Here is a 12,283-nt window from a genome sequence, read left to right as displayed (position 1 = left end):
CCCGTGTCTCTCTCACCCCGTGTCTCTCTCTCACCCCGTGTCCCCGTGTCTCTCTCTCCCCGTGTCTCTCTCTCCCCGTGTCTCTCTCTCCCCGTGTCTCTCTCTCCCCGTGTCTCTCTCACCCCGTGTCTCTCTCTCACCCCGTGTCTCTCTCTCCCCGTGTCTCTCTCTCACCCCGTGTCTCTGTCACCCCGTGTCTCACCCCGTGTCTCTCTCCCTGTGTCTCTCTCCCCGTGTCTCTCTCCCCGTGTCTCTCCCTCCCCATGTCTCTCTCCCCGTGTCTCTCTCCCCGTGTCTCTCTCTCCCCGTGTCTCTCTCACCCCGTGTCTCTCTCCCCCCGTGTCTCTCTCTCTCCCCGTGTCTCTCTCTCTCACCCCGTGTCTCCCCACCCACCCCCCACGCCAGACCCTGGTGGTGCCGCTGTTCTTCAACCTCGCTCCCCGTGTCTCTCTCTCACCCCGTGTCTCTCTCCCCGTGTCTCTCTCTCACCCCGTGTCTCTCTCTCTCCCCGTGTCTCTCTCTCTCTCCCCGTGTCTCCCCACCCACCCCCCACGCCAGACCCTGGTGGTGCCGCTGTTCTTCAACCTCGCTCCCCGTGTCTCTCTCTCACCCCGTGTCCCCGTGTCTCTCTCCCCGTGTCTCTCTCCCTCCCCGTGTCTCCCCACCCACCCCCACGCCAGACCCTGGTGGTGCCGCTGTTCTTCAACCTCGCTCCCCGTGTCTCTCTCTCACCCCGTGTCTCTCTCCCCGTGTCTCTCTCTCACCCCGTGTCTCTCTCTCTCCCCGTGTCTCTCTCTCCCCGTGTCTCCCCACCCACCCCCCACGCCAGACCCTGGTGGTGCCGCTGTTCTTCAACCTCGCTCCCCGTGTCTCTCTCTCCCCGTGTCTCTCTCTCACCCCGTGTCCCCGTGTCTCTCTCTCACCCGTGTCTCTCTCTCCCCGTGTCTCTCTCTCACCCCGTGTCTCTCTCTCACCCGTGTCTCTCCCTCCCCGTGTCTCCCCACCCACCCCCCACTCCAGACCCTGGTGGTGCCGCTGTTCTTCAACCTCGCTCCCCGTGTCTCTCTCACCCCGTGTCTCTCCCCCCGTGTCTCTCTCTCCCCGTGTCTCTCTCTCACCCCGTGTCCCCGTGTCTCTCTCTCACCCGTGTCTCTCTCTCCCCGTGTCTCTCTCTCACCCCGTGTCTCTCTCTCACCCGTGTCTCTCCCTCCTCGTGTCTCCCCACCCACCCCCCACTCCAGACCCTGGTGGTGCCGCTGTTCTTCAACCTCGCTCCCCGTGTCTCTCTCTCACCGTGTCTCTCTCACCGTCTCTCTCTCCCCGTGTCTCACTCCCCGTGTCTCCCCGTGTCTCTCTCACCCCGTGTCTCTCTCTCTCTCACCCCGTGTCTCCCCACCCACCCCCCACTCCAGACCCTGGTGGTGCCGCTGTTCTTCAACCTCGCTCCGGCCCCCGCGCGGTGTGGGGAGAGCATCGGCTCAGCGTTGTCTGGCGTCTCTGGGGGGCCCGGCGGAGTCTCTGGGGGGCCCGGCGGAGTCTCTGGGGGGCCCGGCGGAGTCTCTGGGGGGCCCGGCGGAGTCTCTGGGGGGCAGGAGGAGGCGGGGACGGCGCAGGGGGTGGACGGAGCACGCAGGCAGACCCACAATGCCGTGGAGAAACGCTACCGCCTCTCCATCAACGACCGCATCGGAGAGCTCCGTGGGATCCTCACCGGGGGAGATAAGGTGCCGTGGGTGGGTGGGGGGGTGAGTGGGTGGGGGGGTGAGTGGGTGGGTGGGTGGGGGAGTGGGTGGATGGGGGGGTGGGTGAGTGGGTGGGTGGGTGAGTGGGTGGGGGAGTGGGTGGGGGAGTGGGTGGGTGGGTGAGTGGGTGGGTGGGTGAGTGGGTGAGTGGGTGGGGGAGTGGGTGGGTGAGTGGGTGGGTGGGTGAGTGGGTGAGTGGGTGGGGGAGTGGGTGGGGGAGTGGGTGGGTGGGTGAGTGGGTGAGTGGGTGGGTGGGTGAGTGGGTGGGGGAGTGGGTGGGTGAGTGGGTGGGTGGGTGAGTGGGTGGGTGGGTGGGAGAGTGGGTGAGGGAGTGGGTGGGTGGGTGGGTGAGTGGGTGGGTGGGGGGGTTGGTGGGTGGGTGGGTGAGTGGGTGGATGGGGGGGTGAGTGGGTGAGTGGGTGGGTGAGTGGGTGGGGGCGTGAGTGGGTGCGTTAGTGAGTGAGTCACTGGGTGAGTGAGTGGGTCACTGGGTGAGTGAGTGGATGAGTGGGTGAGTGAGTGGGTGGATGAGTGGGTGGATGAGTGGGTGAGTGAGTGAGTCACTGGGTGAGTGAGTGAGTGACTGGGTGAGTGAGTGAGTGACTGAGTGCGTGAGTCACTGGGTGAGTGAGTGACTGAGTGAGTGAGTGACTGAGTGAGTGAGTGACTGAGTGAGTGAGTGAGTCACTGACTGAGTGAGTGAGTCACTGACTGAGTGGGTGAGTCACTGAGTGACTGAGTGAGTGAGTCACTGAGTGAGTGACTGAGTGAGTGAGTGAGTCACTGAGTGACTGAGTGAGTGAGTGGGTGACTGAGTGAGTGACTGAGTGAGTGGGTGAGTGAGTGAGTGAGTGACTGAGTGAGTGACTGAGTGAGTGGGTGAGTGAGTGAGTGAGTGACTGAGTGACTGAGTGAGTGAGTGACTGAGTGAGTCACTGAGTGACTGAGTGAGTGACTGAGTGACTGAGTGAGTGAGTCACTGAGTGACTGAGTGAGTGACTGAGTGAGTGACTGAGTGACTGAGTGAGTGAGTGACTGAGTGAGTGAGTGAGTCACTGAGTGACTGAGTGAGTGGGTCACTGAGTGAGTGAGTCACTGAGTGAGTGACTGAGTGAGTGAGGTTCACCGTGTCCCACCAGATGAGTAAGTCGGCAGTCCTGAGCCGCACCATCGACTACATCCGCTCGCTGCAGCAGCTGAACGTTCGCCTGCGTCGCGAGAACCGGGAGCTGAGACGCTCCACTCGGACGGGAGGGGGAGCAGGTACAGGGCACAGAGAGAGACACGTGGGGGAGAGAGACACGTGGGGAGAGACACAGGGAGAGAGACACGTGGGGAGAGACACGTGGGGAGAGACACAGGGAGAGAGACACAGGGAGAGAGACACGGGGAGAGAGAGAGATGGAGAGAGAGACACGGGGAGAGAGACACGGGGAGAGAGACACGGGGAGAGAGACACGTGGGGGAGAGAGACACGTGGGGGAGAGACACGGGGAGAGAGACACGGGGGGAGAGAGACACGGGGAGAGAGACACGTGGGGAGAGAGACGCAGGGAGAGAGACACGTGGGGAGAGAGACACGTGGGGGGAGAGAGACACGTGGGGGAGAGAGACACGGGGGGAGAGAGACACGTGGGGGAGAGACACGTGGGGGGAGAGAGACACGTGGGGGAGAGAGACACGGGGGGAGAGAGACACGTGGGGGAGAGAGACACGGGGAGAGAGACACATGGGGGAGAGAGACACGGGGAGAGAGAGACACGGGGAGAGAGAGACACGGGGAGAGAGACGCAGGGAGAGAGACACGTGGGGAGAGAGACACGGGGGGAGAGAGAGACGGGGAGAGAGACACAGGGAGAGAGACACGTGGGGGAGAGCGACGCGGGGAGAGAGACACGTGGGGGAGAGAGACACGTGGGGGAGAGAGACACGGGGGGAGAGAGACACAGGGAGAGAGACACAGGGAGAGAGACACGGGGAGAGAGAGACACGGGGAGAGAGAGAGACACGGGGAGAGAGACGCAGGGAGAGAGACACAGGGAGAGAGACACAGGGAGAGAGACACGTGGGAGAGAGTCACGGGGGGAGAGAGACACGTGGGGGAGAGAGACACGTGGGGGAGAGAGACATGGGGGGAGAGAGACACGGGGGGGGAGAGACACGTGGGGGAGAGAGACACGTGGGGGAGAGAGACACGTGGGGGAGAGAGACACGTGGGGAGAGAGACACGGGGAGAGAGACACGGGGAGAGAGACGTGGGGGAGAGAGACACGTGGGGGAGAGAGACACAGGGGGAGAGAGACACGGGGGGAGAGAGACACGTGGGGGAGAGAGACACGTGGGGGAGAGAGACACGTGGGGGAGAGAGACACGTGGGGAGAGAGACACGGGGAGAGAGACACGGGGAGAGAGACACGTGGGGAGAGAGACACGGGGGGAGAGACACGTGGGGGAGAGAGACACGTGGGGGGAGAGAGACACGTGGGGAGAGAGACACGTGGGGAGAGACACGTGGGAAGAGAGACACGTGGGGGAGAGAGACACGGGGAGAGAGACACGTGGGGGAGAGAGACACGTGGGAGAGAGAGACACGGGGAGAGAGAGACACGGGGAGAGAGACACGGGGAGAGAGACACGTGGGGGGGAGAGAGACACGTTGGAGGGAGAGAGACACGTGGGGATAGAGACACAGGGAGAGAGACACGTGGGGGGAGAGAGACACAGGGAGAGAGACACGGGGGGAGAGAGACACGGGGAGAGAGACACGTGGGGGGAGAGAGACACAGGGAGAGAGACACGTGGGGGAGAGAGACACGTGGGGGGAGAGAGACACGTGGGGGAGAGAGACACGTGGGGAGAGAGACACGTGGGGAGAGAGACACGTGGGGGAGAGAGACACGTGGGGGAGAGAGACACGGGGAGGGGAGAGACACGTGGGGGAGAGAGAGACACGTGGGGGAGAGAGACACGTGGGGAGAGAGACACGTGGGGGAGAGAGACACGTGGAGAGAGACACGTGGGGGAGAGAGACACGGGGAGAGAGACACGTGGGGAGAGAGAGACTCGTGGGGAGGGGAGAGACACGTGGGGGAGAGAGACACGTGGGGGGAGAGAGACACGTGGGGGGAGAGAGACACGTGGGGAGAGAGACACGGGGAGAGAGACACGGGAGGGAGAGAGACACAGGGAGAGAGACACGTGGGGGGAGAGAGACACGGGAGGGAGAGAGACAGGGAGAGAGACACGTGGGGGGAGAGAGACACGTGGGGAGAGAGACACGTGGGGGAGAGAGACACGTGGAGAGAGACACGTGGGGGAGAGAGACACGGGGAGAGAGACACGTGGGGGAGAGAGACACGGGGGGGAGAGAGACACGGGGGGAGAGACACGGGGAGAGAGACACGTGGGGGGGAGAGAGACACGTTGGAGGGAGAGAGACACGTGGGGATCGAGACACAGGGAGAGAGACACGTGGGGGGAGAGAGACACAGGGAGAGAGACACGGGGGGACAGAGACACGGGGAGAGAGACACGTGGGGGGAGAGAGACACAGGGAGAGAGACACGTGGGGGAGAGAGACACGGGGAGAGAGACACGTGGGGGGAGAGAGACACAGTGAGAGAGACACGGGGGGAGAGAGACACGGGGAGAGAGACACGTGGGGGGAGAGAGACACAGGGAGAGAGACACGTGGGTGAGAGAGACACGTGGGGGGAGAGAGACACGTGGGGGAGAGAGACACGTGGGGAGAGAGACACGTGGGGAGAGAGACACGTGGGGGAGAGAGACACGTGGGGGAGAGAGACACGTGGGGAGAGAGAGACACGTGGGGAGGGAAGAGACACGTGGGGGAGAGAGACACGTGGGGGGAGAGAGACGTGGGGGGAGAGAGACACGGGGAGAGAGACACGGGAGGGAGAGAGACACAGGGAGAGAGACACGTGGGGGGAGAGAGACACGGGAGGGAGAGAGACACAGGGAGAGAGACACGTGGGGGGAGAGAGACACGTGGGGAGAGAGACACGTGGGGGAGAGAGACACGTGGAGAGAGACACGTGGGGGAGAGAGACACGGGGAGAGAGACACGTGGGGGAGAGAGACACGGGGGGGAGAGAGACACGGGGGGAGAGAGACACGGGGGGGAGAGAGACACGGGGGGAGAGAGACACGGGGGGAGGGAGACACGTGGGGGAGAGAGACACGGGGGGGAGAGAGACACGGGGGGGAGAGAGACACGGGGGGAGAGAGACACGGGGAGAGACACGTGGGCCGAGAGAGACACAGGGAGAGAGACACGTGGGTGAGAGAGACACGTGGGGGGAGAGAGACACGTGGGGGAGAGAGACACGGGGGGGAGAGAGACACGGGGGGAGAGAGACACGGGGGGGAGAGAGACACGGGGGGAGAGAGACACGGGGGGAGGGAGACACGTGGGGGAGAGAGACACGGGGGGGAGAGAGACACGGGGGGAGAGAGACACGGGGGGAGAGAGACACGAGGAGAGAGACACGTGGGGGGAGAGAGACACAGGGAGAGAGACACGTGGGTGAGAGAGACACGTGGGGGGAGAGAGACACGTGGGGGAGAGAGACACGTGGGGAGAGAGACACGTGGGGAGAGAGACACGTGGGGGAGAGAGACACGTGGGGGAGAGAGACACGTGGGGAGAGAGAGACACGTGGGGAGGGGAGAGACACGTGGGGGAGAGAGACACGTGGGGGGAGAGAGACGTGGGGGGAGAGAGACACGGGGAGAGAGACACGGGAGGGAGAGAGACACAGGGAGAGAGACACGTGGGGGGAGAGAGACACGGGAGGGAGAGAGACACAGGGAGAGAGACACGTGGGGGGAGAGAGACACGTGGAGAGAGACACGTGGGGGAGAGAGACACGGGGAGAGAGACACGTGGGGGAGAGAGACACGGGGGGGAGAGAGACACGGGGGGAGAGAGACACGGGGGGGGAGAGAGACACGGGGGGAGAGAGACACGGGGGAGGGAGACACGTGGGGGAGAGAGACACGGGGGGGAGAGAGACACGGGGGGGAGAGAGACACGGGGGGAGAGAGACACGTGGGGGAGAGAGACACGGGGGGGAGAGAGACACAGGGAGAGAGACACGTGGGGGGAGAGAGACACGTGGGGAGAGAGAGACACGTGGGGGAGAGAGACACGTGGGGGGAGAGAGACACGTGGGGGGAGAGAGACACGTGGGGGAGAGAGACACGTGGGGGGAGAGAGACACGTGGGGGGAGAGAGACACGTGGGGAGAGAGAGACACGTGGGGGAGAGAGACACGTGGGGGGAGAGAGACACGTGGGGGGAGAGAGACACGTGGGGAGAGAGAGACACGTGGGGGAGAGAGACACGTGGGGGGAGAGAGACACGTGGGGGGGAGAGAGACACGTGGGGGAGAGAGACACGTGGGGAGAGAGAGACACGTGGGGGGAGAGAGACACGTGGGGGGAGAGAGACACGTGGGGGGAGAGAGACACTTTGGGAGAGAGACACGTGGGGAGAGAGACACGGGGAGAGAGACATGTGGTGGAGAGACACGTGGGGAGAGAGAGACACGTGGGGGAGAGAGACGTGGGGGGAGAGAGACACGTGGGGGAGAGAGACACGTGGGGGAGAGAGACACAGGGAGAGAGACACGTGGGGGGAGAGAGACACGTGGGGAGAGAGAGACACGTGGGGGAGAGAGACACGTGGGGGGAGAGAGACACGTGGGGGGAGAGAGACACGTGGGGGGAGAGAGACACGTGGGGGAGAGAGAAACGTGGGGGGAGAGAGACACGTGGGGGGAGAGAGACACGTGGGGGAGAGAGACACGTGGGGAGAGAGACACAGGGGGAGAGAGACACGTGGGGAGAGAGACACGTGGGAGAGAGACACGTGGGGGAGAGAGACACAGGGGGAGAGAGACACGTGGGGGGAGAGAGACACGTGGGGGGAGAGAGACACTTTGGGAGAGAGACACTTTGGGAGAGAGACACGTGGGGAGAGAGACACGGGGAGAGAGACATGTGGTGGAGAGACACGTGGGGAGAGAGAGACACGTGGGGGAGAGAGACGTGGGGGGAGAGAGACACGTGGGGAGAGAGAGACACGTGGGGGAGAGAGACACGTGGGGGGAGAGAGACACGTGGGGGGAGAGAGACACGTGGGGGAGAGAGACACGTGGGGGGAGAGAGACACGTGGGGGGAGAGAGACACGTGGGGGGAGAGAGACACTTTGGGAGAGAGACACGTGGGGAGAGAGACACAGGGGGAGAGAGACACGTGGGGAGAGAGACACGTGGGAGAGAGACACGTGGGGGAGAGAGACACAGGGGGAGAGAGACACGTGGGGGGAGAGAGACACGTGGGGGAGAGAGACACGTGGGGAGAGAGACACGTGGGGGAGAGAGACACGTGGGGGGAGAGAAACACGTGGGGGGAGAGAGACACGTGGGGGAGAGAGACACGTGGGGGAGAGAGACACAGGGGGAGAGAGACACGTGGGGAGAGAGACACGTGGGGGGAGAGAGACACGTGGGGGAGAGATAGACACGGGGGAGAGAGACACGTGGGGGGAGAGATACACGTGGGGGAGAGAGACACGTGGGGGAGAGAGACACGTGGGGGAGAGAGACACGTGGGGGAGAGAGACACGTGGGGGAGAGAGACACAGAGAGAGACACGTGGGGGAGAGAGACGTGGGGGAGAGAGACACGTGGGGGGGAGAGAGACACGTGGGGGAGAGAGACACAGGGAGAGAGACACGTGGGGGGAGAGAGACACGTGGGGGAGAGAGACACGGGGGGGAGAGAGACACGTGGGGGGAGAGAGACACGTGGGGGAGAGAGACACAGGGGGAGAGAGACACGTGGGGGAGAGAGACACAGGGGGAGAGAGACACGTGGGGGAGGGAGACACAGGGGGAGAGAGAGCACGTGGGGAGAGAGACACAGGGGGAGAGAGACACGTGGGAGGAGAGAGACACCGTGGGGGAGAGAGACACGTGGGGAGAGAGACACGTGGGGGAGAAGACACGTGGGGGAGAGAGACACAGGGAGAGAGACACGTGGGGGAGAGAGACACAGGGGAGAGAGACACGTGGGGGAGAGAGACACGGGGAGAGAGACACGTGGGGGAGAGAGACACAGGGGAGAGAGACACGTGGGGGAGAGAGACACAGGGGGAGAGAGACACGTGGGGGGAGAGACACGTGGGGTGAGAGACACGTGGGGGGAGAGAGACACGTGGGGGGAGAGAGACACGTGGGGAGAGAGACACGTGGGGGAGAGAGACACGTGGGGGAGAGAGACACAGGGAGAGAGACACGTGGGGGAGAGAGACACAGGGGGAGAGAGACACGTGGGGGAGAGAGACACGTGGGGGAGAGAGACACGTGGGGGAGAGAGACACGTGGGGAGAGAGACACGTGGGGGAGAGAGACACGTGGGGGAGAGAGACACGTGGGGGAGAGAGACACGTGGGGGAGAGAGACACGTGGGGGAGAGAGACACGTGGGGAGAGAGACACAGGGGGAGAGAGACACGTGGGGAGAGAGACACGTGGGAGAGAGACACGTGGGGGAGAGAGACACAGGGGGGAGAGAGACACGTGGGGGGAGAGAGACACGTGGGGGAGAGAGACACGTGGGGGAGAGAGACACGTGGGGGAGAGAGACACGTGGGGAGAGAGACACGTGGGGGAGAGAGACACGTGGGGGAGAGAGACACGTGGGGGAGAGAGACACGTGGGGGGAGAGAGACACGTGGGGGGAGAGAGACACGTGGGGGAGAGAGAGACACGGGGAGAGAGACACGTGGGGGGAGAGAGACACGTGGGGGAGAGAGACACGTGGGGGGAGAGAGACACGTGGGGGAGAGAGACACGTGGGGGAGAGAGACACGTGGGGGAGAGAGACACAGGGAGAGAGACACGTGGGGGAGAGAGACACAGGGGGAGAGAGACACGTGGGGGAAAGAGACATGGGGAGAGAGACACGTGGGGGAGAGAGACACAGGGGGAGAGAGACACGTGGGGAGAGAGACACAGGGGAGAGAGACACGTGGGGGAGAGACACGTGGGGTGAGAGACACGTGGGGGGAGAGAGACACGTGGGGGGAGAGAGACACGTGGGGAGAGAGACACGTGGGGGAGAGAGACACGTGGGGGAGAGAGACACAGGGAGAGAGACACGTGGGGGAGAGAGACACAGGGGGAGAGATACACGTGGGGGAGAGAGACACGGGGAGAGAGACACGTGGGGGAGAGTGACACGTGGGGGAGAGAGAAACGTGGGGGAGGAGAGACACGTGGGGGAGAGAGACACGTGGGGGAGAGAGACACGTGGGGGAGAGAGACACGTGGGGGAGAGAGACACGTGGGGGAGAGAGACACGTGGGGGAGAGAGACACGTGGGGGAGAGAGACATGTGGGGGGAGAGAGACACGTGGGGGGAGAGAGACACGTGGGGGAGAGAGACACGTGGGGGAGAGAGACACGTGGGGAGAGAGACACGTGGGGGAGAGAGACACGTGGGGGAGAGAAACACGTGGGGGAGAGAGACACGTGGGGGAGAGAGACACAGGGGGAGAGAGACATGTGGGGGGAGAGAGACACGTGGGGGAGAGAGACACGTGGGGGAGAGAGACACGTGGGGAGAGAGAGACACTGGGAGAGAGACACGTGGGGGTGAGAGACACGTGGGGGAGAGAGACACGTGGGGGAGAGAGACACGTGGGGGAGAGAGACCACGTGGGGGAGATAGACACGTGGGGGGAGAGAGAACACGTGGGGTGAGAGACACGTGGGGGGAGAGAGACACGTGGGGGTGAGAGAGACACGTGGGGAGAGAGACACCTGGGGGAGAGAGACACGTGGGGGAGAGAGACACAGGGAGAGAGACACGTGGGGGAGAGAGACACAGGGGGAGAGATACACGTGGGGGAGAGAGACACGGGAGAGAGACACGTGGGGGAGAGAGACACGTGGGGGAGAGAGACACGTGGGGGAGAGAGACACGTGGGGGAGAGAGACACGTGGGGGAGAGAGACACGTGAGCGAGAGAGACACGTGGGGGAGAGAGACACGTGGGGGAGAGAGACACGTGGGGGAGAGAGACACGTGGGGGAGAGAGACACGGTGGCGTGTGATTGGGCGGTTCCTTTTTTTTCCCAGAGTTCCCGGCGGGCGAGGGGGGAGGGGCGACATCCTCTGACAACCGCCATGGATACGACTGGAACCCAGGTACCCCCCTATTGGTGGAGAAGTAGGCCAAGTTACTGTCAGCTACAGCACCACCACCCCTAGTGGTGGAGTAGTAGGCCAAGTTACGTGTCAGCTACAGCACCACCACCCCCTAGTGGTGGAGTAGTAGGCCAAGTTACCTGTCAGCTACAGCACCACCACCCCTAGTGGTGGAGTAGTAGGCCAAGTTACCTGTCAGCTACAGCACCACCACCCCTAGTGGTGGAGTAGTAGGCCAAGTTACCTGTCAGCTACAGCACCACCACCCCTAGTGGTGGAGTAGTAGGCCAAGTTACGTGTCAGCTACAGCTACACCACCCTAGTGGTGGAGTAGTAGGCCAAGTTACCTGTCAGCTACAGCACCACCACCCCTAGTGGTGGAGTAGTAGGCCAAGTTTACCTGTCTGCTACAGCACCACCACCCCCTAGTGGTGGGAGTAGTAGGCCAAGTTACCTGTCAGCTACAGCACCACCACCCTAGTGGAGTAGTAGGCCAAGTTACCTGTCAGCTACAGCACCACCACCCCTAGTGGTGGAGTAGTAGGCCAAGTTACCTGTCAGCTACAGCACCACCACCCCTAGTTGTGGAGTAGTAGGCCAAGTTACCTGTCAGCTACAGCACCACCACCCCTAGTGGTGGAGAAGTAGGCCAAGTTACCCTGTCAGCTACAGCACCACCACCCCTAGTGGGGAGTAGTAGGCCAAGTTACCTGTCAGCTACAGCACCACCACCCCCTAGTGGTGGAGTAGTAGGCCAAGTTACCTGTCAGCTACAGCACCACCACCCTAGTGGTGGAGTAGTAGGCCAAGTTACCTGTCAGCTACAGCACCACCACCCCTAGTGGTGGAGTAGTAGGCCAAGTTACCTGTCAGCTTCAGCACCACCACCCTAGTGGTGGAGTAGTAGGCCAAGTTACCTGTCAGCTACAGCACCACCACCCCTAGTGGTTGGAGTAGTAGGCCAAGTTACGTGTCAGCTACAGCACCACCACCCCCTAGTGGTGGAGTAGTAGGCCAAGTTACCTGTCAGCTACAGCACCACCACCCTAGTGGTGGAGTAGTAGGCCAAGTTACCTGTCAGCTACAGTACCACCACCCCTAGTGGTGGAGTAGTAGGCCAAGTTACCTGTCAGCTACAGCGTCACCCCTAGTGGTGGAGTAGTAGGCCAAGTTACCTGTCAGCTACAGCACCACCACCCCTAGTGGTGGAGTAGTAGGCCAAGTTACCTGTCAGCTACGGCACCACCACCCCCCTAGTGGTGGAGTAGTAGGCCAAGTTACCTGTCTGCTACAGCACCACCAC

General features: G+C 63.0%; 1 protein-coding gene across 1 annotated transcript in view; it reads left to right on the top strand.

Moving 5' to 3' along the window:
- The window catches only part of LOC142906933 (uncharacterized), a 38,143-nt gene extending 26,659 nt beyond the window's left edge, over nucleotides 1–11,484 (top strand). The window contains exons 3-5 of the mRNA XM_076055720.1: nucleotides 1,413–1,724; nucleotides 2,882–3,005; nucleotides 10,912–11,484. Coding sequence (XP_075911835.1) covers nucleotides 1,413–1,724; nucleotides 2,882–3,005; nucleotides 10,912–11,006 — 531 coding nt within the window. The 3' untranslated portion in view covers nucleotides 11,007–11,484. The remainder of the gene's footprint in view (nucleotides 1–1,412; nucleotides 1,725–2,881; nucleotides 3,006–10,911) is intronic.
- The last annotated feature ends 799 nt before the right edge of the window (nucleotides 11,485–12,283 follow it).

Source organism: Petromyzon marinus, chromosome 72, assembly GCF_048934315.1.
Source record: "Petromyzon marinus isolate PM22_M1 ecotype Great Lakes invasive population chromosome 72, UKy_Petmar_22M1.pri1.0, whole genome shotgun sequence".
Taxonomy (NCBI): Eukaryota; Metazoa; Chordata; class Hyperoartia; order Petromyzontiformes; family Petromyzontidae; genus Petromyzon; species Petromyzon marinus.
The sequence above is the reverse complement of the archived record's forward strand: the minus strand, read 5'-3'. Positions and strand labels throughout refer to the sequence as shown.